We start from the raw sequence: 27,978 nt of genomic DNA, 5'->3' as shown, positions 1-27,978 counted from the left end.
GTAATTACTTCCGTAGTAACTGCCACCACCCTTCTGACGAGGTTCCTTTCTCTGAGGGAAGGGATCTCAGAGCCCAATGTGAATTCCAAGGGATCAACCCTCGTCAATTAACAGTAACAGTAGCGTTCAGAAGTCAAAGGACTAGATTTAGAATCCTGAGTTCCAATCCAACACACAACACTTATAAAAGAGAATTTATTTAAACGTAAATGAGTTGGTATTTACAAAAGAGAGCAGCCACAGATGGGTTACACGAGGCACACTGGCATGACAAAAGGGGAGAGGTTCAATACAGACAAAGAGGTAAAATAAAGAACTTACTAGCTGGGTCCTATACTTACATAGATCAGCCCAGTTCCCGCAAAAGGCTTTCTCTGTCGCATGTCAGGCAGGTCGAGTAGATGGAAAACAGGGAACTCCCTTTGGAAGTTTATCCTTCCTTTTTTATGGAGTTTAACAGTCACCAAAGAGGGGGGAAAGGAAACAGCCACCTCCCACCTCTGCAGGGTCTATTCCTTTGAAGCCTTTGGAGATAAGGAAACCATCCCGTCTCACCCAGGGATTCTGATCTACACACCCCTTCTTCCTGACTTCTAATCCCAAGAAGCTGATAAGGAATAATAGCTGGGGATCAGTTACATCCCCCTGCCCAGGTTGTAAATTGCTTGTCTAACCCTGAGCTGCTGATCTCCCCCGTGGGGAGTCTTAGGCCATCATGGGCTCCCAGAATCCTCTCTGGAGGCCCATTTCAGCTTGAACAAAGTTAGCTATTCTTGACACTAACAACTTCCGCCCAGTCTCTAATCTCCCCTTTCTGGGCAAGGTGATTGAGAGGGTAGTGGCTGCGCAGCTCCAAGTTTTCCTGGATGAATCGGACTATCTAGACCCTTTTCAATCAGGCTTCAGGCCTGGACATGTGACAGAGACTGCCTCGGTTGCGCTGCTTGATGACCTACGCTGGGCATCAGATGGGGAGTGCATCCCTGTTGGTGCTGATGGACTTCTCGGCAGCCTTCGATACAATCGACCATGGTATCCTTCTGGGCCGTCTAGCTGGGATGGGATTGGGAGGCACTGTTTTAGGGTGGCTCCAGTCCTACCTGATGGACAGGACCCAGAAAGTGGGGCTGGGAGACTACTGCTTGACCCCCTGGCCGTTGGCCTACGGGATACCGCAGGGTTCCATTCTGTCTTCCATGCTCTTTAACATTTATATGAAACAGCTGGGAGAGGTCATGAGGACATTTGGAGTACCATGTCATCAATATGCTGATGATACTCAGCCCTATCTCTCCCTACCACCTGATTGCAGGGAGGGAGTGCTCATCCTAAACCGGTGCCTGGAGGCTGTGAAGGGCTGGATGTGGGCTAACAAACTGAAACTTAATCCAGACAAGATGGAAGTATTGCTGGTCAAGGGAAAAACGTATAGGGTGTGAAGGGCAGGATAGAAATCTTTTAAATAAATAAAATAAATAAAAATAAATTGCCTCTGTTTGACTGAGCTTCAGCCCCTTGCTCACTGTCGTGTGGTCTCCTGTAATTCTTCCCCTGCAGACTGTCGTCCAGTCTCATCCTCAAGTGCTTGAAAGTGGTTCCATAGTTACACCAGTGAAGGGTGTCTTCTAGCTCCTCTGCCCTGTCACCCTTTTTCACAAAACAGTCAGAGGGAATAGAGAGTTCAAAGTCTAAAAAGAGAGAGAGAAACCCCAGAGCCCTTTTGGACTTTTTTCTCTCAGAGTTCTCATAATCTGTTGAAATTCATTAAAAATCAGCCATGTTCACAGAGTACCTGTAATCCTAATACTGACCTTGCCCTATACTCTGACCTTCATCTTCTGCAGTTTAAAAGTTAAAAAAATGTCTGGCTGATTTTTAATTGATATAATAAATTTTGGCTGGAAGCCTATGATAACGCAGGTCATGCTAAGAACCAACTGTCAGAGTTCTAAAAGCCAGACTCACAGCTGCTGGGCTTGCCTAATCAGGGGGCCACACCCACACCAGACTTTGATTTCTCTTGAGACAGTCATGGCTTCCCCCAAAGCATCCTGGGAAGTGTAGTTTGTGAAGGGTGCTGAGAGGAGACTCCTATTCCACTGAGAGAGCTCCAGCGGCCAGACTGGTTTAACAGATTGAAGGTCTGTGAGGGGAACAGGGTGTCTTCTAACAACTCTCAGCACCCTTCACTAACTACACTTCCCAGGATTCTTTGAGAGAAGCCATGACCTTCCAAAGTGAAATAAAGGCCTGGTATGGATGTGGCCAGGGACAGCTTTGGTTTAAATTTGGGTGGGAGGCTACATGTGCCTGCTGTATAATAAAAAGGTGGGGGAAAGGCTGAAAAGCAATGATACTGTTCACAATGTTTTCCTTTGGAGACCGGGGGAAGATGGCGAACTAGAAGGACACCATGGTACAAGCTCCACTGCCTTTGTTAATTTCATTAACTTTATCAACTAAATTGCAGCGTCCTAGAACTACAAGAAAGTAAGCCTGCTTCCCAAAGCTATAATTAATCCTTAACTATGACTTGGCATTTAGAAGAGCCTAAATCCCTTTAATCATTTGGCTCATGGTACCTAGAAGACTGCGGGCCTCATCTCTGTTGGATGAACATCTTGTGCATTTTTCCTGTTTTTCTTTTTTACTCTGTTCCTCTGCAAGCCGTCCGCAGCTCCCAGTGCTAAGCCTGCTAGACTCTCAGTTATTCTTATCTGGGATTTACTTTTGATAACACTTCATAGCTATTTTGCAATGGTACTCACAAGAAAGGGATACAGAGCATTGGGAGTTTCCCCAATTGCTGGGATTGTTGACTTAAAGGGGCAGGACCCCCAAACGAAATTCACCCAGTTCTTCCCGGGCATAAAAAGCAAAAATATCAAAAAGCAGGTGATTGAGGAGCGGCTCAGTCTGGACTGGACCATTGATAGTAAATGTCTCCTACAAATCCCAAAAGATGAGGATACAGCCATTAATCTTGCATCAGAAATCTCTCTTGTGGAAGCGATGACTAAGCAGGTTTCAGCTTCTTCTTTTATGAATACAGAACAAGATAACCTGAGCCCCGACTCAAGGCAAAAACAACTCACAGAGGAAGTCTTTCTCGAGCAAAATCATGACTCTCGAGAGTATTTGGAGTTACCTATTCATTACGACGCAGAGGGTCCTCTAACTGAGGCATGGCTCTTTCTATTAAAGCAAGATGTCGAACTTATCAAATCGTATCTTGATAAGAGCAATACTCTGCTAACAATACTGTCAGAGCTTATAGTAAAAGCCCACCTGGGCCAGCCGGGTCCATCAAGGGAAAAGTCAGGTGGTTGGGTGAGAGAATCCAACCCTCAAGTAAATACTTCAAAACCAGCGAACCCTAGGAAGCAGAAGAGAGCTGCCAAAAAGAAGGGGGTTCGCGAAGGTAAGAAAACAAAGAATATTTCCAATCCGAAACCCCAGGCTTATAGGAAGATGAATTATGCCAAACTATTTAGACATCTCAAGGACGGCACTATTCGGAATTCCTGGTTTTCTTCATCTCCTGTGGTGAAGGATAGAAATAAGGGCGACGCCATTCTGCACCTGGAAAGGGCTTCTTGCCCCACGTCTCCTCCAGGTTTGCCTCCCCTAACCTGGCCTAAGAGGATTCTCTCACAGAAGAACGAGGAGCACACCATGCTAATTTCGATTTTCCCTCAGAGTAAGCTGCTAAAAGAATCTAACTGTTCTCTGGTACTGAATCGAAAGAAATTGGTACTCTCGAACTATCCCAACCCAAGGACTTTCCTGTCGCAAGAGGAGCGTAGATTGCATCTTCTTAATGTCTTGAAGGGGTTGCCTATGGTACTTTTTAAGCCCAATGATTTTGAACGTATAGACTACTTGTATTCCTCGGGCTTGCATGTCTGTGTTTTGATTACCTTTAGAGAACGGGAGCCCGCTAAAATATTATATTCTCACAGGGATATACTAACTAGACGGGGTTAAAGTGTGCTAAGGGTGTTTGAGGATGCTGCACCCCCTAGGGCTCTGGGTTTTCACGCAGGCACTTGGGTAAATAAAATAAAACAGCTAAGAAGACTCCACCCAACCCCAGAAGCTTAACAGGGCTAGCACCCATACAGAAGCTACCAGCCCCATTTTTGGAGCTGGATTACTCCTCACAGGGGAAGACCAATCAAGTACTGGTCCTTAATCAGAGCTTCTCTTCCGGAAATGATAAGGACCTTTTGGTTCCTGAAGAGACTATGCTTTTTAACCTGTATACCGCCCTGCCCGCTGAAGCACAAGAGGAAATACTGGCGAGGCTGGAGCTTCTGAAATTCCGTCTTGAAGCTATTAAGCTCCAACAGAGTGACCACAGAAAGGAGCAGGGCTTACAGATGGGGGGCAATCCTAGCTCAGACTTGAAGGAATCTATCACGAAGGCTCCACTGGAAGATAAGCAGTATCTGTGTACTGGAGCCACGGGATCTATTTCATTTAAGGTTAATGCTGAAATTAACCCTCTCTCAACTTCTTGGGCTCATACAGAAGCCGAGGGCTTAGTGAAGGGTAGCGTTTTGAACAAAAATCCCTCTATCCCATCCAACCCCCCTTCGTGGCTGGAGATGAGATTTCTAGACGAAAACGAACAGGGCCCTCTGGTAATACCACTGCCCCCCACAAACCATTCTAAAATGATATTCCCCTGGGTGATTTCCAGTGTGAGTACCAGGAATCCCTTATTAGATACTATTGAGACTCTTGAAGAGAGCGCTGAAGTGCGGGGGAAGCAGGGGGCTATAATCAATATGCCAGTAAGTAACAAGAAACTCAGTATAGATAATGTGAAAAGACCTATTGATGCTAATGCCCCACATGAGAAGAGCTTCGAAAATGGTGCAATGCATAAGGAGCACTCGCCCTTGCCCAACTGACAAAAGCCATCGCAACAAAAAGCCCCCCTGTCACTGCTCTCGTGGAACATTGCTGGGTGGGCAAATAAGTGTGCAGATCCCCTTTTCCTTACCTATATCAACAAACAGGAAATCATTCTACTCCAGGAGACTTGGCTTACGGGAGATCTAGCCTTTAGTGATTATGCGGTGTATTCGTTGGAGGCAGCTCCTAGTGTCTCAGGTGGTTGCCCTAAAGGTGGTTTAGCCACGCTGGTGTCAACAAAATTGGGATGTAACCACTTGAGACTGCTGGACCTTGATAACAGGGCTATATTGCCCTACTCCTTCTGTGTCCCCTAGGGCCATTAATGTTGATTAATGTGTATCTGCCCCCTACACTTTTAAATCCCTAATTGAAGATAACTGGGGTAAACTAGAAGAATATATTTCCAACCTAATGAGTAAGTTTCCTGAAGCCTATGTCATCCTAGCTGGGGATTTTAATGCTAGAATTGGAGCAAATGATGAAACTCTTTATTCACATTTCCATCTCTTCCAGCCTTGCCACGAGAGAGCTCATTCACTTCCCATTAGACAATCTAAAGACACGCAGTGCAATTTTGCTGGGCCTTGTCTTGTGCAGATGGTCAACAAATTAGATATGAGTATATTGAATGGGGGCGTAGAGGGGGACAGAATGGGCGAATTCACATTTATAACCACGCAAGGCGCGTCAACAACTGACTATTTTATTGTTTCCTATAATTTGTTGGAGTGGGTAAATAGTTGCCATGTGGCCAATCGTGTTGAAAGTGACCACCTCCCCCTCCCCTTCTATCTTAACTTAGGTAATCAAATCGGAATGGCCGCACACAAACCCATGCTAAATCTCCTGGCCAAACATAGGATGTCACATAGAGTGCTGCGCTTGAGATGGACACCTAAATTAGCTAGGGCCTTCTCTGAGTTTCTAAACTCGGAGGAGACCCTTACTCAGCACAATGCTCTGTTGGTAGCGAATTGCACGGAAGATGTGCTGACACAATATCAGGGGATTATCTCCTCCCTAGGCTGTGCTGGGAATATAAATAAAACTAGTGGACTCCTTGTATTAGGCCCAGTCTGCAAACCATGGTTCGATCAGGAATGTGTCGCTTTGAAAAATGCTCTTTTGGCACAGTATAAAGTCTACAGAACCCTTGATCTGCCGTCTATGGATTCAGACTATTTGATGCTAAAGAGAAGATATAAAACCTTGATAAATTAAAAAAAGAAAAAGGCACAGCACGAGGCCTGGCAAAAATTAATCACAGCTTCCAGGATGAAAGACTTGGCTGCGTTTTGGAGACTGGTGATCAGGGGCTGGCAACCCAATTTGAGGGCCTTGGATTCTCATATCCCGGCTAGCGTCTGGGAAATATATTTTCGTGACATTTATGCCAGGACACAAAACAATGTCTGTTCGCCGAGGGAGGACTTACTTTCCATTCCGGAATCGCCCCCGGTAACCATTTCTGAAATCATCTCCCTTATTAACACACTTAAAACTGGAAAAGCTCCTGGAAGTAACAATATTGTGTCTGAGCTATTAAAGGAGAATATAGATTGGTGGGCCCCAATCCTAGCAGTTTTATTTACTGCTATTGATCGATCAGCAGAAATTCCTCCCGATTGGAGATTTGCAATTGTTATACCCATTTTCAAAAAAGGTAATCGATCTAATCCGGCAAATTACAGGCCCATTAGCCTACTGAGTGTTATTAGCAAGTTATATGCCAAACACCTCCTTGAAAAATTACTCAGTTGGCTGGAAGAGGAGGATATCTTAGTTAATGAGCAGGCGGGGTTCAGGTCAGGGAGATCAACAGTGGACCTTGGCCTTGCTCTCCAGCACCTGGTCGAAAAATACTCTGTGATGCCAAGAGGGATGTTATTTGCCGCTTTTATTGATTTTAGATCGGCATTTGACTCCATCCCCAGGGATAGACTTTGGGTTAAATTGGAGAGCACTAATATTGACAGAAGGCTGCTATGTTTAATACGTAGCCTACACGAGGATACAAGTCTAAGGGTAAGAACTGTTCGTGCCGGTCATTTGTCAGCACGTTCCCACTTTTAACGGGGTTAAGCAGGGCTGTGTTTTAGCTCCTACCTTTCTTAATTTTTACATTAACTCGATAGTTAATTATTTAGCGGTAATAAATTCCCATCCCCCAAATTGGCAAATAGACCCTTGCCCATATTACTTTAGGCGGATGACGCTGTCCTCCTGTCTCAAACCAAAGTGGGCCTACGTCGCCTGCTGAGGGCACTTGCCTCCTATCATAAGGAGGAAAGGCTGACAATAAACTATGATAAAACTAAGGTACTAGTCTTTGCTAAGAAAAAGGTGAACCATCAATGGCAAATAAATGAGCATCTGATCCAACAAGTTATGGTGTACAAATACCTGGGAATAATTTTTCAATCTAATGGTTCCTGGAAACAGCAAACTACTTATGCCATCGCGAATGCCCAGAGGGGCGTTAAAGCACTTTTGTCCTATTATAATAAAGGGGGACAAGACGTACCCTCTGTGTTATAGGTCTTTATTGCCAAAGTGATAGCGCAATTGTTGTATGGGGCGCAATTCTGTGCCTATGACGATTTCGAGCCTTTTGAAGTTATTCAATCTAAATTCCTCAGATCAATACTTGGTCTGCCTCCCTGTGTGCCTAGTGTGGTCATATGTCTCGAGGTGGGTCTCCCCCTTATAGAGACCTGAGTTTGGACTTATAGAATCAATTATTGGCTTAAGATGATATTTACCCCTTCTGGGTTGGCTCCCTTGATGCTCGAAGACTCTTTTCAGTCCAAGTGGAAGCGGTTTTTGTATAATAAAATCTATGCCCTTGGTTTCTCGCCCGAGGCGCTCTTCGGACTCGGGTATCATAAAGCTAAAATGGCTATTTTGCTACGGATCAAGGATATTGATCTACAAGCTAATTTAAGTCTGATCGCGGCATATCCTAACCCAGGTCTGTACGGAACAGTACCTTCTCCGGCGAACTACCTGCGAAATTTAACCGTTCCCAAATGTAGAAAAGTGTTTTCCTTAGCTAGGCACAATGTACTTCCCTCTGCCTAACTGGAAGGTAGATACCACAGGATTCCATACTCTGAGCGGGCTTGCCCTTGCGGGTCTGGGGAGGTGGAATCAGTAAGCCACGTACTTCTCCACTGCTCCCTCTACCGTGACCTGTGGCAAGCTTTTATTACCCCCATTCTGCAAGCCCTTCTAGCGGAATCTGTAGCGGGTTATTTGAACTGTTTGTTGGCGGATCGTGATCCTATGGTCACTATTAGTGTAGCAAAATTTTGTGCGGCAGCCATTATTTGCAGGAAAAAGTTACTACACACAGAGTTAATATTTTAATTGTATTTTAACATTTTGCATTATTCAGTTCCTAGTTTTAAATTTCCCTGGTACTGCTCTCGTTTATTTTGTGCTTGTATTACTCTGGCTGGTCTGTGCCCGAAATAAATATTGATTGATTGATTGATTGAATGTTTTCCTTTTGGAAAGGAAAGGGGCTTCCCCTCTGCCCAGTGCCCATCCACCCAATCTCTCCCCTCCCCCTTCCCCAGGTCAGTGTTGGATTAGGACCTGGGAGACCAGGGTTTGAATCCCCGCATAGCCATGAAGCTCACTGGGTGACCTTGGGCCAGTCACTGCCTCTCAGCCTCAGAGGAAGGCAATGGTAAAACCACCTCTGAATACCGCTTACCATGAAAACCCTATTCATAGCATTAACATAAGTTGGGATCAACTTGAAGGCAGTCCATTTCCATTTTCAAACATGATTGCACAGAATTAAAAATGCACTGAACTCAAAAAGTATGCAAATGATCAAACCCACCCTCCCATCTCCTCCCTCTTGCCCCTTCCCTCCCCCTTCCTTTGCTCCTCCCTCCCCATACCCATACCCTTCCAATCTCCTCCTTCCCCCTTCTCCCCCTCCCCTTCCTCCTCCCCACGGTCAGTTTTACCTATCTTAAGCATGATTGCATGGAAGTAAATACCATTGAACTCTATAGGCATGCAAATTATCAAACCTTCCCTCCCCCTTCCTTTGCCCCCCTCCAATACGCTCCTCCCCCTTCCCACTCCCACTCCTCCTCCCCCATGGTCATTTTTTTCTATCCTAACCAAGATTGCATAGGAGGAAATCCCATTGAGCTCAATAAGCATGCAAATGATCAGACCTGCTTTTCCCCTCCTTCCCCTCTTCTCTACCTTCCTCCTCCCCTCCCTTCTTCCTTCTTCCTCCTCCCTTGCCCATTCCAGCCCTCCCTCCCTCCCTCCCAGTCAGTTTTACCCATCCTAAGCATGATTGCATGGGAGTAAATCCCACTGAACTGAATAAACATGCAAATGATCAAACTTGCCCTTCTCTCCTCTCCCTCCTGCCTGTTCCCATCCCAGTCCTCCCCTCTGCGTCTTCTCCCCTCCCTCCTCCTCCCCTCCCCATCCTCTGTGGCCAGTTTCACCTATCCTAAGCATGATTGCAGGGGAGTAAATCCCATTGAACTCAATAAGCATGCAAATGATCCATCCATTCTTAGCAAACTTGGACAGGATCCCATTTCTTACCTCCCGGATTAAAAAGCAGGGAAATTCACTAATAGGCAAAAAACCTTGCAGATATTTCTATCAAACTTTAAAAACCAGAGAAATTAGGCAGCTATAGTGAATGCACCAGGGGAGCAGGAGACCTGAACTCCTCTCTGAGATATTGGACTGCCCTACAAATTTGTCAAACTGCAAACACAATTTGGGTTGGTCTTTCACAGTCCAATCCACTTCCTGTGTAGCTTGGAGGAATTTGGTAACAAGTGCCTCTGAGCATATGGTGAGTGTTACCAAATTCCTCCAAGCTACACAGGAAGTGGATTGTGAAAGACCAACCCAAATTGTGTTTGCATTTTGACCAATTCGTAGGGCAGTCCAATATCTCAGAGAGGAGTTCAGGTCTCCTGCTCCCCTGGTGCACTCACTATAGCTGCCCAATTTCCCTGCTTTTTAAAGTTTGATAGAAATACCTGCAAGGTTTTTTGCCTATTAGTGAATACTCTTCAGTGTGGCCACCTGCTGTTCCAGGCCCCTCACTTTTTCTTCCAGCAGCGCCACCAGCTTGCATTTGTTGCAGGTGTACGCCATGTTGTTCTCAGGCAAGGAGGCAAGCATCGCACACACCTTGCAGGCCACCAGCACTGGAGTGTCTTTCCTGTCCATGGTCTCTGCTGCCTTTTGTTTAGTTCTTCCAACTTGTATTGGAATGGCCTGTGCTTTGTCCTGCTCTCCTTGAAGGTTAACAGGAGAGTCCAACTGGTCTATGATGTGTGCTACAAGAACTTTTTTTTTTAGGGATTTCCCCCACCAAACTCAACAACAGCTATCAGGACACACCTCAAGCTGCTCTGGAGCCCTTCAGGCTTTCACACTGTCTCAAAACTGTTGGAAGTGGAGCAAGAGCAACTCCTGTTTGGGTTCTTTTGTTTGTATTCCAGAAGGGGGATAGAGTGAGGTCCCTCCAGCTGGCTAGGCTTGCCTACCTTCACCTGTGCTGTTCTCTACCAACTTCCTTCCGTTGTAAACTGATATGCTCAGGGAAGCTGACCTCCCCCTCCTTCCTTTGTCATCTTCTTGAGGAGAGAGGAGGCTGACTTTGCTCTCTCTCCTGAGCCATGAGGGCAAGACCCAAGTCTGGGCATTGCGCCTCCAACTTAGTTAGATCTCGGTATGCCTTTCCCATCTACTATGTATTTCTATAAAGTAGCTTTTCTTGTTTTGCTAAGTCTTACGTCTCAGTGATCTCAATGCAGGGTAAAAGCCTGCTACTTAGGTAAATACACACACTGGCACATGCGCAGCTCATACTACTGAGTTACTTTGCCTTTGTCTCTTCCTCACTACACCTCTGCTGCGAAACTCCTGTTAGTTCTCCCTGTTCGCTCTCCCTCTGAGAGCTGCCTCACTTGTATATCCTCTGGACCAGATAACACCCCCTGCTGTACAGAGAGGCTTTTTAGTCAGAGACTCAAGATGCAAACAATATTTTTAGGTTATCGTTTATTTTAAAAAATATTGCAAAAGATATAATCATTTCAAAATAAATAAAATAATTTTAGTTGTATCCAAATATGTTTTACTCAGAGTAGACCCACTGAAATTAATGGGTCCAAGTTGGTCATGTCCAACTTTGAATATGACTAACACTGAATACAACCCTTAATTTATAAGTAATTTCATAATATGTATTTAAGGCTGCCATCCAATACACACTTACCTGGGACCAAGTCCCATTGAACCCAGTGGAGTTTACTTCTGAGTAGACATGTGATGGATGGCAGCCTAAGTCAGTTATATAAGGAGCTTTATATAACTTATTAGGCGTCCTTGGTTACTATTATATTTTAAGCAGAATATCAAATTGTCGGAGTGAAAATAATATATAAGGTTGAATGTTGTCCTGGTATTTTGCATTCCAGTAATTAACAAATTCTTTTTGTTCAGTCAATTGGTCTGATGCACACCCTTCAATACCTCTTTTAAAATATGTAAGCTTGGTCACCAACGCTATTTCTTTCTGTTTTTATACCACTGCAAGATGTCAGTTGCTTTATCTACACACCCAGACACAAGCACCCCACATCTCTCCATCCAGCAAGCAAGAGGCATGTTCATAACTCCAGGACACGTTCTGGCCAGGCAAAAGCACTCAAGGCGGGCATGAAGAAAGGCCCAGTGAGAGGTGTGGCCTGAACGACATAAGGGCATAAGCAGAGCCTGCTGGATCAGGCCAGTGGGGGCCCATATAGTCCAGCATCCTGCTGTCACAGTGGTCAGCCATGGGAAACCCACAAGAAGGCCCTGAGTGGACCTGAGGGGAACAGCACTCTCCCCTCCTGCAGTTTCCAGCAACTGGGATTCAAAAACATATTGCCTCTGGCAGTCGAGATAGAGCATATCGATCAGGACTAGTCGCCACTGGTCGCCTTTTCCTCCATGAATTTGTCTAGTCCTCTTTTCAAGCCATCCAGGTTGGTGCCCATCACTGCCTCTTGTGGGACCGAACTCCATAGTTGTACAATGCACTGTGTGAAGAGGGACTTTCTTTTGTCTGTCCTGAATCTTCCAACATTCAGCTTCATTGGATGTCCATGAGTTCTAGTGTTAGGAGAGAGGGAGAAGAACTTTTCTCTGACCACTGTCTCCAGGCCATGCATAATTCTACCATGTGGCCTCTGACTCACCTTTTCTCTAAACTAAAAAGTCTCAAATGCTGCAAGGAGCATGGCCTGTGGAGAGTCCCAAGGGCCAGCTAGACAGGCCTGGAGGGCCAAATTTGGCCCCCTGCGCTGAGGTTCCCCACCCTGGCCTATACGGCTTCCCTGGGCAAATATAGCACTTCCTGGGGTGCTCCCCTGAAGGAGGACCTGGGGATCTACTGCCAACTGCAGTATCCTGCTGGACTGACCAGAAATCCCCCCTTGGTCCCTACAGATCCCAAGCTGGTAACCATGGAGCGCATCGTGGGCGAGATTGCCTTCCAGCTGGATCGCAGGATCCTCTCCAGCATCTTCCCTGATCGGGTCCGCCTCTACGGTTACACCATCAGCAACATCCCTGAGAAAATCCTGCAGGTGAGGGGAGACTCCCCCGCCCCCCGCGTGCTGACAGGGTGCATGATGGGGCTTTGAGCAGAGGAGACGCTGCTAGCAGCACAGGGAACAGGAAAGCTCAGGCCCAGGGGCCCAAGGCGGCCCTTGAGGCCTTTCTGTCCGGCCCTCTGCACTCTCCACAGGCCACACCCCTCACTGGCCCTGAAGTGTTTTGCCCTGGATGGAATGCATCCTCGGACCCTTGATAATGCCTCTGGATTGCCTGGATGGAGGAGAGGAAGCTGTGGGTGAGCGGCTGTGGAAACCAGCTTGCTGCACCAGGAAAATCGACAACAGTTGCTCCACTCGCTTTGGCCTCTGGCTTCGCCCACCACTGGCAGGTGTCTCCCCCCCCCCGAAGGGTGCCTGGAAGGGAATGTGGCCCTCAGGATTAAAAAAACCCTCCCCACTCCTTCTGTGGCAACTCTTTCTGTCTAGGCCTCTTCTCTTTTAAATGGTGCAGCCGTTTAGGGATGAATTTATATGAAGGACGAGGAAATTTGTCCATTTCGGTTCTCTCATTTTTCCAGTGTTAAATCCAGTTCTCCACACTTAAGCAGCAATTTGCAATGGTTGATTTTTTAAAAAATGCCCTTACAAAAATTCATCAGCATTTTACACATCGAGTTTCTGCCAGGCCGTGAAGACCTGGCTCTTCAGGCAGGCTTTTGGGGTGGGCTAGATTTTATTATCTTGTGTCCAGATTTGTAATGTTTATTGTATCTGTATGCTTATTTTGTACATCGCCCAGAGTGGCCAGCCAGACGGGAGACTAAGAAATTCAATAAGTAAATAAATTACGTTTCTCCTGATATACAAATGTTCATATGAAATTTTGCTAATGTACCCATTTTTGCAAGCAGTTTCCCCCAATATAATGTAATTTTGTATGAGGTTTTCACTAATACCTGCTTTTCTGCCCACATTCATTTATTGAACAAAATTTATATCCTGCTTGATATTAAAAAATCTCTGAAGCAGTTCACAGAATATATTAGTATTATCAATAAAAACAGTTAAAAGCAAGTAATTAAAAACAATTTAAAAAACAATTCAAAACAACAGTAGGTGCTGCCACACGTAAAAGAGCAAGTTCTTACAAGCGCGGAAGAAGTATTATGTGGCACTTGTAACACTGCCTGTTCCGCAGAGCGAAGCACTCGAGTGGGCTCATATGGGGTAAGGCAGTCTTGCAAGTAAAGTGGTCCTGAGCTGGAAAGGGCTTTATATACTGGTAGTAACACCTTGAACTTGGCCTGGCAACAAATCGGCACCTAGTGCAGATCCCTCGGCAGAGATGTTACATGCTGACAGGGTCTCACTTTTGTCAGCAAACATGCTGCAGCATTCTGCACTAACTGCAGTTTCCGAGTCAAGCACAAGGGAAGCCCCATATAGAGGGCATTGCAGTAATCCACTCTTGAGGTCACCAGTGCCTGAACTACCATGGTCAAGCTCTGCTCCATAAGCAGCCATAGTTGTCATTATCGAGCACAGCTTGTAAAAGGTGCCTCTAGCCACCGAGGCTACCTGGGCCTCCAGTGACAAAGTTGGGTCTAGAAGCACCCCCAGACCCCAGACCTGCTCCTTCAGGTGGAATGCAACCACGTCCAGGACAGGCAACTGATCAATTTCTCAGACACAGGAACCACTTTCCCACAGCATCCCCATCTTGCAGGACTCAAGCTCAGCCGATTTTCCTTCATCCATCCCATCGCTGCATCCAGGCACTGGTCCAGGGCCTGCACAGCTTCTCCTGCTTTGGATGTTAATGGAGAAGTAGAGCTGTGTCTTCAGCATACTGAAGGAGTTGCACTAGTTACCGGTTGCTTTCCTGGCCCAGTTCAAGGTGTTGGTTCTGACCTTTAAAACCCTATACGGTTTCGGCCCAGTCTATCTGAAGGAGCGCCTCCAATGTCATCAGGGATGCCGCTCAACAAGATCAGCCCTCAAAAGGCCTTCTCTCTATCCCACCAGTTAAAACAGCTAGACTGGTGAGAACTAGGAAGAGGGCTTTTACAATTGTGGCCCCCACTTTGTGGAATTCCCTCCCAAATGATCTCCGCCATGCCCCCTCTATGATGAACTTCCACTGGGCCTTGAAGACCTGGCTCTTCAGGCAGGCTTTTGGGGTGGGTTAGGTTTTATTATTGTTGTTGAGATTTTTAATGTTTTAATGTATTTGTATGTTTTTATTTTGTACGTCACCAAAGTGGCTGGACAGCCAGCCAGATGAGTGACTAATAAATTTAATAAATAAATAAAAAATGACACCTTGCCCCGAAATTCCTAATGACTGTTCCCAGTGGCTTTGTATAGATATTTTTTAGCACTGGGGATAAAATCATGCCTGTCATGAAATGCTGCCACCAGTTCAGTCCCAGAACTCAATTCCCAAACCCAGGGAAATTGATCCTGGCAAGGCACAACCTGTGCCTCCTTTATCAGGGCTGAGTAAACCAACAACAACCCTGTAATGTAGGTAGACTGCCACCACCCCTTAATCTGGTCACCCACTCTGGGCCAAGGGGAAACCCAAAGTGCCAGAAATAGACCTGCCAAGGATTCCAAAAGACAAGAGCCAAGAATGCACTCCTTGTCCTGGCGCCTTTAGGCAAAATACCCAACTATATGGTAGTCTTCTGTGGCCAATTGGCCACGGTCCTGGATTTAGAGTCAAATCTCCCCTGCAATGAACACACACTGGTAATTAAGAAGTAGCTTTATTAAATAAAATATAAGTGCATAAATATAGCAGCAAAATAGTTCCTTAAAACCCACAGCCCTGTGGGCCAGGTAAAATCCAGAGAGTTACAGTCATAGATAAAAATAACAAAACTGTCTAGCCTCATCTACGCAGTAGGGCCCCGCTTTTTGGCATTCCGCTAATACGGCAGTTTTCAATTAGAGTAAGGCCCATTCATACAGCGCTTGTTCTGCTTTTATGGTGTTTTTCGGCCGTCAGGCACCATTTTATTGACGGAATTCTGCTTTTCGGTGGGTTTCACTTTTTGGCGGGGGTCTGGAAGGTAACCCGCCGTATGAGTGGGGCCCTACTGTATTTACAATAGAGGTAAACAGCAAACCACCTCATGGTGCCACATCTCCCCAGAGATGCACAGCCTGGATGGCAGATGGAACCCCACATAGACAGCATCAGCAACCATAGAGGAACATTGGGGAACAAAGGCTAAGGTCTGAATCATATTCTTAAGGGAAAATGCCCAGCCACAGCCAGGAATTAATTAGCCAATCAGGGGGCTTCCTGATGATGAAACCTTCTGGAGGTTTCTGTGCCTAACAGTCACGCACTCACCAACCTTTCCAGGCCGATTGGCCTTGAAGTACCAGTCTCCACTGATAAGCAGGTGTTCTCGCTTGTAGCCTAATTAACTAGATTCAGCTGTGAGAACTACAGTCTCATGGTCTCTCAGAGGCCGCATTTCAGGCAAGATGTTTCCCCCACAATGGCCTCAGAACCATTTTAGAAACCAGGCATTCTTGACAGTGCCTTGCAACATCCCATAGTATATCTGTCAGGGGGCCAAACAGCACTCTCCCAATGCTACTCTTTCTGAGCTGGGTCCTGTAGATAGGACGTAACCACCGCAACACAGTGCCCCAACTCCCATTCCACAGGGCATTTTTGTACACATTTTTTGGTTGGAGAAAATTCACAAAATGCAGAGGAATGCGAATTTCAAAGGGTAGCTGCAGTTTGGTTTACTTACTGCTTTGGAAAGTGCCAATTAGGTGGGTGCATGTTATAATGCAAACTGGACTGAATTTCTCCCCCATCCCTAATTTATACTTATGTTAAGTTCACATTTTTTTGTATGCAACAATGAAAAGGCAGGCAGGCTCTGCACTCCACCTCACCCGTCTCCCTCTCTAAGGCACCAGAGACAGGGAGTTTTGCATGCCCTGGAATTGTCTTCCAGGCCACTCTCTGCTGGAGAGCCCAAAAGGAGCTTGCTGAAAAGCTCTACTCTTTGCCAATTTCCAGCAGCAAAGGAAGTTGAGGGAAGCAGCTGCTCTCCCTCAAAGGACGGCAGCACGACCCCCACCTGCACAAGCTCAAGGGGGCAGAGGAGGAGGCTGCTCTGGTGCCTCCCTTTCCAGCATTCAGAGGAACAGAGGAATAGAGAAGTCTCCCTTATACCAGGGCAGACTATTGGTCCCCATCTAGCTCAGCTCTGTCTACACTGATTGGCAGCTGTTCTCCAGGACTCCTTATAAGTAATCTCTCCCAGCCCTACCTGGAGATGCTGTTGGGGATTGGATGTTGGGCCTTTGGCTTGCAAAGCAGGGACTCCTCCACTGAGCTCCGGCCCGTCAGCCTGGCCAATGCAGGCAGTTTGGCATTCTCCAAGCTCAGCCTGCAGTCCTGTGTGTGTGTGAGGCTCACTGTGCATCCCACCAGGCTACACAGCCTGGCCTAGGACAGTGCTCAAATTATGGGGGCTGGGGTGCACAGGCGGGGGTGGGAGAGTGAGTGTCTCCCTGCCTTTTGTGACAGCTACATTTTGCAGGCTGACTTTATACTACCATGATCCCCCACACAACACATACCCCTCTTCGAGGCAGGCCACAGCCTTCCCCATCCAGGCCATGCTCACCACGGCTGTTTGTGTGGGTGGGCCAGGCAGAGGAGGGGAACCTGGTCTCCAATGCTACGCTGCTCCTTTGCTCAGGCTGACTGCCCCCACCCCAGGCAGGGCAGGACCTCTCTTGAGCTGCATGCATCACGTCTCCACGCAATTGGTTGGTCAGAGACTCCCTCCTGTCCATCAGAGTCTCCTGGCTCACCCCACAGGTCCCACCTCCCTTAAGAAACTGCGGAGGAGACTGGCTGAGGGATCCTTTGGTGGGCGCCTTAAAAACTGCCTCCAATCAGGAGGAAGAGCCAGAAACGGGTGGTGAAGATCAACGGTGCTTTCCCTTTGCAGCATTTGCTTGAAAAATAAAAAACCCTGTTTCAAAATGTATTGCCCAATTAATCAGGGCACCTTTTTAGTCAATCATTTACTAAAAACTGATTAATATCACAAAAGTCTTTTTCTCTTCTTGTTTGTTAAGTGGGAGGCTTTATTTGTTTGATTGTTAAAGGCAGTTGACGCAAATAAAACTGTAGCTGCCTTCACATCATATAACTGCCTCTTTCTCTGATTGGTGATCATTACTATTTAAAATGTTGATGTTTGAAATGTACAACGGATTGACTGATAGGAATCTCAGCTTAAAACATCTGGAGGGGGCACTGCCAGCTGGTGTGGGGAAGGCTGGCACAGCAGCTGGCAGAGAGAATAATCCAAGACAAAAACACAGCCTCTCTCTGAAGTTCTGGAGGAGTTTTGCCACTTGATCCTCCTGAATGTATGAACGTGCCCCGAGTTTCCTCCGGTCCATACACAGGAAGCTCATTTCCTCTCCAGGGCTCAGAGAAAGCCCACCTGCATTAATGCTGCTTCTCTTCCTACAGGGGGCGAGTGATCCTCTGTCTCCACTGTCACAAGAGCAGCGCACGTCCATGACGGACCGTTACAACAGCATCATGAATCTGCTGAAGCCCAAAGGCTACGACCCAAACGTCCATTCCAAGTTCACAGAGCACATTGTCAACACTTTTGGCATCCTCCGGGAGCGTCCAGATGTGTCGGGCCCTGAGGGGGACTCCTACAACAACCCCAGTTACCTGCGGCAGGCCATCGAGGAAGTTGCCCCCCCGGATAAGGTGTCGGACTGCTTGATCCTACTAGACTGCCTCTGTTATATGGCGGCCATGGATGGAAAGCCTTTGTTCATCTGGTGACACACCCCCTCCTGGTGTCATCCCACTGCAACAACCACAATAAACCATCTGAAAATGCCTGGCCAATGTGTCTTGTGCTACATTAACCCTCATAATTGGCCCCCAGTTAATGAGAGCCCCCTTGCTACTGTTCCATTATTCAGGACAAAACCAGTCAAAAGGTCCCTTGTGGTCCTCAATAAAATGAAACTTAAGAGATCCAGAACAAAGCCCCAGTCTAAAACCCCCCAGTTGCCCTGAGCCCAAACCCAGAACAACCCTCCAAAAGAAAATGGCAGCTGGTCCAAAAATATGTAGTCCAGTCATCATCAGCTGGTGGGTGGCAGGAAGAATGGGGGCCTCTAAGTCCAACATAGTTGAGTCTGATTTCAAAAGAGGAGACTTCCCCAAAATGAGGGGTGGGTAAAGAGGAAGTGGAAAAGGAAAGTCAAAAGGGTCAAATCACTCCAGAATGCCTGGAGTTTATTCAAAACCACAATAATAGACGCTCAGCTAGAATGTATACCTCAGAATAGGAAAGGTACCACCAAGGCCTGCATGGATAACGAACCGAGTCAAGGAAGTTATTAGAGGCAAGGAGGTTTCCTTCGGAAAACGGAAGTCTTGTCCAAATGAGTAGCACAAAAAGGAACACAAACTTTGGGGGGGGGGACACAAAAGGGATGCAAAAACAAATTTGAGGAACACATGGCTTAAAACAAAAAAGAAATTACAGGCTTTAGTGATAAATTAAAAATGCACAAATCACCAGATCAAAATGGCATCCAGCTGATAGTTCTTTACACAACTATGAAACGGTTGATGTTCTAACACAACTACAGGGCCTTGCAAAAGTAATCAGTCCCGCAGTCCATGCTCTCATACTACTGAATTACAAATGGTACGTTGTGATTTCGTTCTGTACTATATTTTGCATGTTTCTCAGATCAGCCTTCATACCTAAGGACTGGAAAGTGACCAACGTTACCACCAATTTTTAAAAACGGATCCAGAGAGGATCCAGGAAGTGACAGACCAGTTAGCCTAACATCTGTTCTGGGAAAACTGGTGTAAACCATTATTAAATACAGAATTACCAAACATAGAGAAGAACAAGTCTCACTGAAGCAGAACCAGCATGGCTTCTTCAAAGGGTAAATCCTGTCTCACTTACCTTTTGGAATTCTTTGAAAGGGTCAACAAGCATATTGACAGAAGCAATCCAATTAACATAGTGTATTTTCAACAAGCTTTTGATAAACTCCCTCACTAAAGATGCTTCAGTAAGCTTAGCAGTCCTGGTATAAGAGAAGTCCTTTTATGAATCAGTGGCTGGTTAAGGAACAAAAAGCAGACAGTAGGAATCAGTAGGCACTTCTTACAATGGAGGAATGTATGATGTGACATGTATCTCCCAAGGATCACTATTGGGATCTGTGCTTTTAAACTAATTTATAATTGATCTTATTTATAAATGATACCATACTACTAGCAGAAACCAGTAATGATTTGAAACGAATGCTGATGGAAGTTAAAGAGGAAAGCACAAAAGCAGGACTACAGCTGAACATCAAAAAGACCAAAGTAATGACGACAGAAGATTTATGCAACTTTACAGTTGACAATGAGGACACTGAACTTGTCAAGGATTATCAGTACCTCGGCACAGTCATTAACCAAAATGGAGGCAATAGTCAAGAAATCAGAAGAAGGCTAGGACTGGGGAGGGCAGCCGTGAGAGAACTAGAAAAGGTCCTCAAATGCAAAGATGTCTCACTGAACAGTAAAGTCAGGATCATTCAAACCATGGTATTCCCAATCTCTATGTTTGGATGTGAAAGTTAGACAGTGAAAAAAGTGGGTAAGAGAAAAATTAACTCATTTGAAATGTGGTGTTGGAGAAGAGCTTTGCGCATACCATTGACTGAGAAAAATAATTGGGTGTTAGAACAGATTAAACCAGAACTATCAGAAGAAGCTAAAATGATGAAACTGAGGCTATCATACTTTGAACGCATAATGAGAAGACATGATTCACTAGAAAAGACAATAATGCTTGGAAAAACAGAAGGGAGTAGAAAAAGAGGAAGGCCAAACAAGAGATGGATTGACTCCATAAAGGAAGCCGGAGACCTGAACGTACAAGATCTGAACAGGGTGGCTCATGACAGATGCTCTTGGAGGTCGCTGATTCATAGGGTCACCATAAGTTGTAATCGACTTGAAGGCACACAACGACAACAACAATAAATGATCTGCAATGGCACTTATGGTGAGAGTGCCGTCTGGCAACAGCAGTTTGGGAAAAGCTGTCTGTGGAGCTCAATCAAATCACTGCACAGGATCTTTTGCTAATTCCAAACTGGATCCAAACACAGAGGCCAAAGATAAAAATCCTGCTTATGGTAATGAGAGGGGCTGCGACTCTAAAGAAAACCCAAGCTTTCAATAAATTAACTCAATAAACTACAAAAAAAATTATGCAGGTAGGAAGGCAGCAGGTGTGCAGGGGCTTTCCAGTGTTTGGCACTGTAATATGTACAACTATCTCCCTGTTAGACAGAAGTTGTGGATGTGTCCTCGGTGCAATGAGCTCCAGGCTTTCTGGGAACATGTACGTTTCCTTGAGGCCAAGGTGGCTGACCTGGAGAGGCAGAGAAGTTTGTAGACGAGTCCTTTGAAGACATTATAACTGTGACCCACTCCCAGGATGATCGCTCTCCTCCTCTCATGCAGACAGAGGGCCTCGGGGAAGGAGAGCATCTATCTAAGGAAGAGGGAAAGGATCCTTTAGAAGGGATCCATTCCTTGGGGAAAGAGCAGAAATCCTCTCCTGCCAAGGATACTTCTCCAGAGGGGGTGGAGAGATCATAGTACTGGGTGATTAAATCATTAGGAACATAGATAGTGGGGTGTGTGATGGGTGTGGAGGCTGCAGGGTGATTTGCCTGCCTGGCATGAAGGTTGTGGATGTCGCCCACCGTCTAGATAGCTTGACAGATAGCGCTGAGGAAGAGTCAGTGGTTGTGGTGCACGTTGGCACCAATGCCATTCAGAAATGCCGCTGGGAGGTCATGGAAGCAAAATTTAGGTTGCTAGGTGGGATGCTGAACGTCAGAGCCCCCAAGGTAGCTTTCTCTAAAGTACTACTGGTTCCATGTGTAGGGCACAGCTTTGTAGTCTGAATGCATGGATGAGGCATTCAGAGAGGAGAGGTTTGGATTTGTTAGGCACTGGGGACCATTTTGGGATGAGCTGAGCCTTTACAGAAGGGACGAGCTCCACTTGAACCAGGATGGAACCAGATTGCTGGCACTTAAAATTAAAAGGGGGCAAAGCAGCTTTTAAACTTATTGTTGCGTGCCGCCCCAATCTCCGAGCGGTGAGATTTCCAGGGGGTCCCTGCGCTCGCCCAGGGTTTGGTTTCCTTGGGAAGAAGGCCAGTGGAGACTGTGGTGTCTTCATGAAATATGGTTTGTTTATTTACACACATTTCAACCTGAGCTTAGGATGGAGGGGTTCAAGGCATCAGCAGTCCTATATCCAGCTTTTCCATCAGGGTTACAGGAGGCACCCCAAAGCCATGGTGCAGAGAGCCAGTCTCTTTGCCTGCCTCCACTTCCCAGCCTTTCTCAGACACAAATCGACGCACAAACCTCTCCTTGGCGCTGGGGGGGGGAGGGAAAGGTTGTTCTGAACAGTTTCAATGACAACAGGGTCTCCCTGGCGCATTCACCAGTTGATGGGCACCTGACAGATCCATTAACCCACCTGGCCACTCTGTTATATGAACAAAAGAGACTCATCTGACCAGCAGAGTTTCTCACCCCAGGCGCGTCTCCAAATCAGAGGCTGGAAGGGGACACATAGGAATTATGCATCTCAACCCCACAAACTCACAACATTATTGATGCAGGGAAGTCAACAGGAGCTCAGGAGGGTCCGCTTTGGAACAAATCTTTATCCCTCCTGGGTAAAGACATAAAAAATGATGACAATTTAAATGGGGGTGCTGTTATGTGCCTTCAAGTCGATTACAACTTATGGTGACCCTATCAATCAGCGAGCTCCAAGAGCATCTGTCCTGAACCACCCTGTTCAGATCTTGTAAGTTCAGGTCTGTGGCTTCCTTTATGGAATCAATCCATCTTTTGCTTAGCCTTCCTCTTTTTCTACTCCCTTCTGTTTTTCCCAGCATTAGTGTCTGTTCTAGTCATTCATGTCTTCTCATGATGTGTCCAAAGTATGTTAACTTCAGTTTCATCATTTTAGCATCTAGCGATAGTTCTGGTTTAATTTGTTCTCACACCCAATTATTTGTCTTTTTTGCAGTCCATGGTACGCGCAAAGCTATTTGAATCTCTCCAAATCGGGCGGTAAAATGGCAAATGTAATTTGATGTAAACAAGAGTAAAGTTATGCATACTGGAGCAAAAAAACTTAAATTCAGATATACACTTATGGGGTCTGAAGTGGGGATGACTGGCCAGGAATGAGACCTTGGGGTTGTGGTGGATAGCTTGACGAAGATGTTGACCCAGTGTGCGGCAGCTGTGAAAAAGGCAAATGCCATGCTATGGATCGTTAGGAAAGGAATTAAAAATAAAACTGCTGATATAATAATGCCGTATAAATCTATGGTGTGGCCGCATTTGGAATTCTGTGTACAGTTCTGGTCGCCTCACTTCAAAAAGGATATCATAGAGTTGGAAATGGTGCAGAAAAGGGCAACCAGCATGATCATGGGGATGGAACGACTCCCCTATGAGGAAAAGCTGCAGCATTTGGGGCTCTTTAGTTTAGAGAAAAGGAGAGTCAGAAGTGACACGACGGAGTGTATTAAATTATGCCTGGCATGCGGACACCCCTCATGATCCATTTTATTGGGTGCCACATCCAGGGTGCAGGAAAACACGAAGCCAATTATGTAACATCACACTCCCACACACACATACTGCATGTTTCCCAAGACAGTCTGGTGGCACTTTAAAAGCCTTTTGTGCTTTTTGTTTTGTCTTTAAAGTGCCACAAGACTCTTTGCCGTTTTTGCTACAAGAAAGGAATGTGGCTGCTGCCATGGCCACTGCTGCTGCCTCCTCTGGAAAACATTACCAACGAGACAGTGGGACAGAAGCCTCCTTGGGCCCAAACAGAACAATCAGAGAGTAACTGGGAAGGGACCTGGGAAGGCGCCTCCTCCCACTTCCTGGTCCAGTTGAGCTCTTCTTCACCTCAATTAAAGGGGCCAAAAGCGCAACTGCCTTGGCTTAATGCCACCCTGGGCTCCTGCTGGGAGGAAGGGTGGGATATAAATCAATTAATTAATAAATAAATAAATAATGTAGGTGGCAGGAAGAGGTGACACCCCCATAGTCATGATGTGGTATAGACAAGCACAACGTCTCTTTATAGATGCACTCTTCCTTTTTTCTCCTTTGTTGTGTTTTAGCATCCATGAGCACCTTTTTGAACCCGAGGCGTGCACACAGGTGCAGAGCTTGAAATGGTGCTCTGGACCAGCAGGATCTCAGCCCCCCTTCTCAGGTGAGGCAGGTCAGCCTTCCTTCGGAAACATTTCCTGCACAGAGAAAGCTGACATGTCAAGGACAAGACTGCCCTAGAACTTTTAATTTTCCACGTGGATTTATTTTATCTTTGATATGGAGGATCATTCAGCCATGCGATCACCCCCAACACACACACACACAGTATTGTGCCCAGGCACAGATTGACCATCTCGCCCACTGTCGGCCAAAGGCCTGGAGCTTACTTCTGCCATGAGTTTGTCCTTGCACAGATCCCACCCGTTCCGTCCTCCATGCTGGCCTCCAGCCCTTTATTGGAGCCAGAAGCATACCCTTCCACTTGCACCAGCAAGGAAACTTCTCCTTGAGAGCACGCTCAGCCCTTGCCCCCCTGCCCTCCCTTGCCCCAGCTGCTTTGCCATCACCAGCGCCCAGGGGCGGGAGTGCCCCCCTTCTGCCCTTTCCACGGGCTGGCTGAGCAGCTTATCTGCGGGGTCTGCTCCTGAGAGGCAAACCCTCCTGGCACCGCCCTCTGCAGCACTGCCAGGAGCTGATGCTTCATGGACCTTTTTAAGTGCCATATCTAACTTTCGTTCTGTAAGATCTTTCAATTGAGCATCCCTTTCTCTCAAAAGGAAGTTTCTAGAAACTAAGGCAGAAATTGGAGAATCAATGTCTGGAGTTTTCAGCTGCTCCATAAACTCTGGGTCCAATAAGTATACTTTCTTAGCATACGTCAGTGACTTGGTAGACTGAACTGGTGAGTGCCATTCAGATTCCACTATTTGTCTGAGCAGTGATGGTACCTTAATGACCTTATCGGTAGACTTTGGTTCCGGAAGGACAGATGCGCCTCTGGAGGGAGAAGGTGCCTGTTCTGTAACAACATCATACAGATCTAAAGCCGCCATAGCCTTGCATAGCAGAGGCATATAGTAAGTGGTATGAAACAACCTATTGGAGTGGGGCTCTTCCGGTTGTGAAGTATCACTCCATTCATCTGATTCGTCTTCGAAATCAAACACTGAATCATCGTGCATAAACCGTTGCCTAGCAAGCTTAGATCTGTCTGGTCTGTCAGCTAATAAGCCCTGTGCTCTACCCCTGGCCACATCATGTAGATCTGGTGATCCATTTGCAAGGTCAGTGTGGAGCTGCTGTTGCTCAACTTCAGGGAAACCTGCCTGATTCATCTGATCACTGCACTGTCGTGTCGTATATCGTGTTGCCAGTGACTTTGTCCTGGTTCATGACTGCGCTGTTGTGCCTGTACAGGAACCACTTGAAAAGATTGGCAAAAAGCAGCCAGTTCTGCTGATATATCACCCATGAGAGCCTTTCTAATATAATTTAATTCTGCAGCTCCTAAATGAAAAGACTTCACCCGTTGAAGTTCCTGATCTGAACACGAGGTGGCAAGAGAGGCCACCTGTGCGGAGTTGAATTGATGCTGGTTATGATTAGTTCTGTCACGCAAAACTCTGTGCTGCTGTTTATGACTGTGCCCATTAGGCACAATATCACTTACAGGCTCTATAGCCCCAGTGCTCTGTGGAACCTCAGGGTGATGAATATTAAAACCTGTAAATTCCTCATCATTTTCCTCAGAATCTGAGCAAAAAAGGACTGAAGGATCTGGAATCTCCTCCTGCTGTGAGGGAAATTCAGCATTTACTGTACTCAACTGCTGTGATTGCTGTCCTAGATACAGCGCCCTTCTGGTTTGTAAGGAAGCATTTTTCTTATATTCTGTGGCTCCCTCAGCAGCAACCCTTCCTGATTGCTCTGCTGTATGGCTAACTGTATGTTTTGTTTTAGTCATATGCTTGCCTCCTGATTGCGCTGCCACAGCAGTGCTGACAGGCTTTTCTGCACCTTTAACTGCTTCCATACTTTTACGTCCTGATTGCAGCGCTACCGCACCAGCTACAGGGTATGCAGTATCGTTAAGCACCCGAGGAACGGCAGGAGGAAGGGGCCAGGGCCCCCCGATGCTGGGGAACCATCCCCCCTGCACAAGTGCGGGCTGCTGGGAGTGTTTTGTCGCCTCCGCGTCCTCCGCCAGCTTCAGGGCCAACAGCTGCGCCCGGTGCCACACCCGCTTTGCGCAGGAGCGGCCAAACTGCCCACGCTGCTGCTTGCGCAGGGGAAGGGATCTCCGGCCTCCCTCCGCGCTCTCCTTGGGGTGCCCCTTTGCAAAGGCTGCTGAGGCTGCTCGCGCGGACCGTCGGGCCCGCGGCCTTGCTCTCCAGGCGCGCCACCCTGGCCTGCCCTCATAGGCATGTCTGAAGCCACCCGTGTATTTAGTTCCTCAGCAAAAGGAGCCGAGCGACTTCGAAGGCAACGGGGCTTCCCCCATCAAGACAGCAGGATCTTCTCGCCATGTGCGCCTGGGGTATGTCACGAAATAATCTCGCTCGCTCGCTCGCTGTGGCCCCTTGGGAACTGCTTATGCAAACACGTACCGGTTCTCGTGTCCCTTGGGAGTGCCGCCCTCCCCAGCCAGGCAGTGGCCACGGGCCATCTCCTCCCCATGCACTTCGACCCTTGGACTCAGGTGTTCAGAGGCATCCTTTCATTGTTTGCAACATTCTTGGCCTCCAGGAGATGCCAATAATTGACCACCGAACATGCCCTCCATACCGTGAACTGGAGTACCCGCTGGTACACCCAAAGGCTTTTCTGACTCAGGGGTGCGGGGAGAGACGGCTGGTTAAAACTCATTCTTCCAGCCTCAAACAGTGGGTGGGGGTGAGGTGGACGAAGGCTTTTCACTGTCAGCTCAGACATACTGCTTAGAGCTGGGCGCAGGCAACAGAGCAGAAACCCCTCCCTGTCCCATCGCCATTGGGGGAAAAAAGGACATCCAATTACTCATCAGCGGCATCGATATCTCAGGGCGGTTCTCTGAAAAAAAACAACAACCCAAACCTCTACAGTACTGTGAATAGTTTTATAACAACCATGAAATATGCAATGTGTGTATGTGGGAGAGATGTAATGACATCCCCTCCTCAAATCTGGAATGGAACCCCACTTATGATTGGGAATGTTGCTTGGACTGTAGCTCCACAAGTGTCACAAAGCCCCCCCCTCACACACACACCACTTTAAAACATGTTTAAAATTAGTTGTTTGTTGTTATGTGCCCTCAAGTTGATTACAACTTATGGCGACCCTATGAATCGATGACCTCCAAGAGCATCTGTCCTGAACCACCCTGTTCAGATCTTGTACGTTCAGGTCTGTGGCTTCCTTTATGGAATCAATCCATCTCTTGTTTGGCCTTCCTCTTTTTCTACTCCCTGCTGTCTTCCCCAGCATTATTATCTTTTCTAGTGAATCATGTCTTCTCAGGATGTGTCCAAAGTAGGATAGCTTCAGTTTCATCATTTTAGCTTCTAGTGACAGTTCTGGTTTAATTTGTTCTAACACCCAATTATTTGTCTTTTTCACTGTCCATGGTATGCGCAAAGCTCTCCTCCAGCACCACATTTCAAGTCAGTTGATTTTCCTCTTACCTGCTTTTCTCACTGTCCAACTTTCACATCCATACATAGAGATTGGGAATACCATGGTCTGAATGATCCTGACTTTGGTGTTCAGTGATACATCTTTGCATTTGAGGACCTTTTCTAGTTCTCTCACAGCTGCCCTCCCCTGTCCTAGCCTTCTTCTGATTTCTTGACTATTGTCTCCATTTTGGTTAATGACTGTGCTGAGATATTGATAATCCTTGACAAGTTCAGTGTCCTCAATGTCAACTGTAAAGTTGCATAAATCTTCTGTTGTCATTACTTTGGTCTTTTGGATGTTCAGCTGTAGTCCTGCTTTTGTGCTTTCTTCTTTAACTTTCATCAGCATTCGTTTCAAATCGTTACTGGTTTCTGCTAAGAGTATGGTATCGTCTGCATATCTAAAATTATTATTTCTCCCTCCAGTTTTCACACCTCCTTCATCTTGGTCCAGTCCCGCTTTCCAGATGATGTTCTGCGTACAGATTAAACAAATAGGGTGATAAAATACACCCCTGTCTCACACCCTTTCCTATTGGGAACCAATCAGTTTCTCCATATTC

General features: G+C 46.6%; 2 protein-coding genes across 2 annotated transcripts in view; both read left to right on the top strand.

Annotated features, from left to right (window-relative positions):
• The window catches only part of LOC133375531 (speriolin-like), a 100,855-nt gene extending 81,816 nt beyond the window's left edge, over positions 1-19,039 (top strand). Inside the window, exons 3-4 of the mRNA XM_061607226.1 lie at positions 12,427-12,566; positions 18,067-19,039. Coding sequence (XP_061463210.1) covers positions 12,427-12,566; positions 18,067-18,396 — 470 coding nt within the window. The 3' untranslated portion in view covers positions 18,397-19,039. The remainder of the gene's footprint in view (positions 1-12,426; positions 12,567-18,066) is intronic.
• Positions 19,040-25,884: 6,845 nt separating this feature from the next.
• Positions 25,885-27,978, top strand: part of LOC133375528 (sphingomyelin phosphodiesterase 5-like) — a 29,172-nt gene continuing 27,078 nt past the window's right edge. The window contains exon 1 of the mRNA XM_061607219.1: positions 25,885-26,295. Within this exon, the coding sequence (XP_061463203.1) occupies positions 26,283-26,295 (13 nt within the window). The 5' untranslated portion in view covers positions 25,885-26,282. The remainder of the gene's footprint in view (positions 26,296-27,978) is intronic.

The sequence above is a fragment of the Rhineura floridana genome, chromosome 1, assembly GCF_030035675.1.
Source record: "Rhineura floridana isolate rRhiFlo1 chromosome 1, rRhiFlo1.hap2, whole genome shotgun sequence".
Classification (NCBI taxonomy): Eukaryota; Metazoa; Chordata; class Lepidosauria; order Squamata; family Rhineuridae; genus Rhineura; species Rhineura floridana.
The sequence above is the reverse complement of the archived record's forward strand: the minus strand, read 5'-3'. Positions and strand labels throughout refer to the sequence as shown.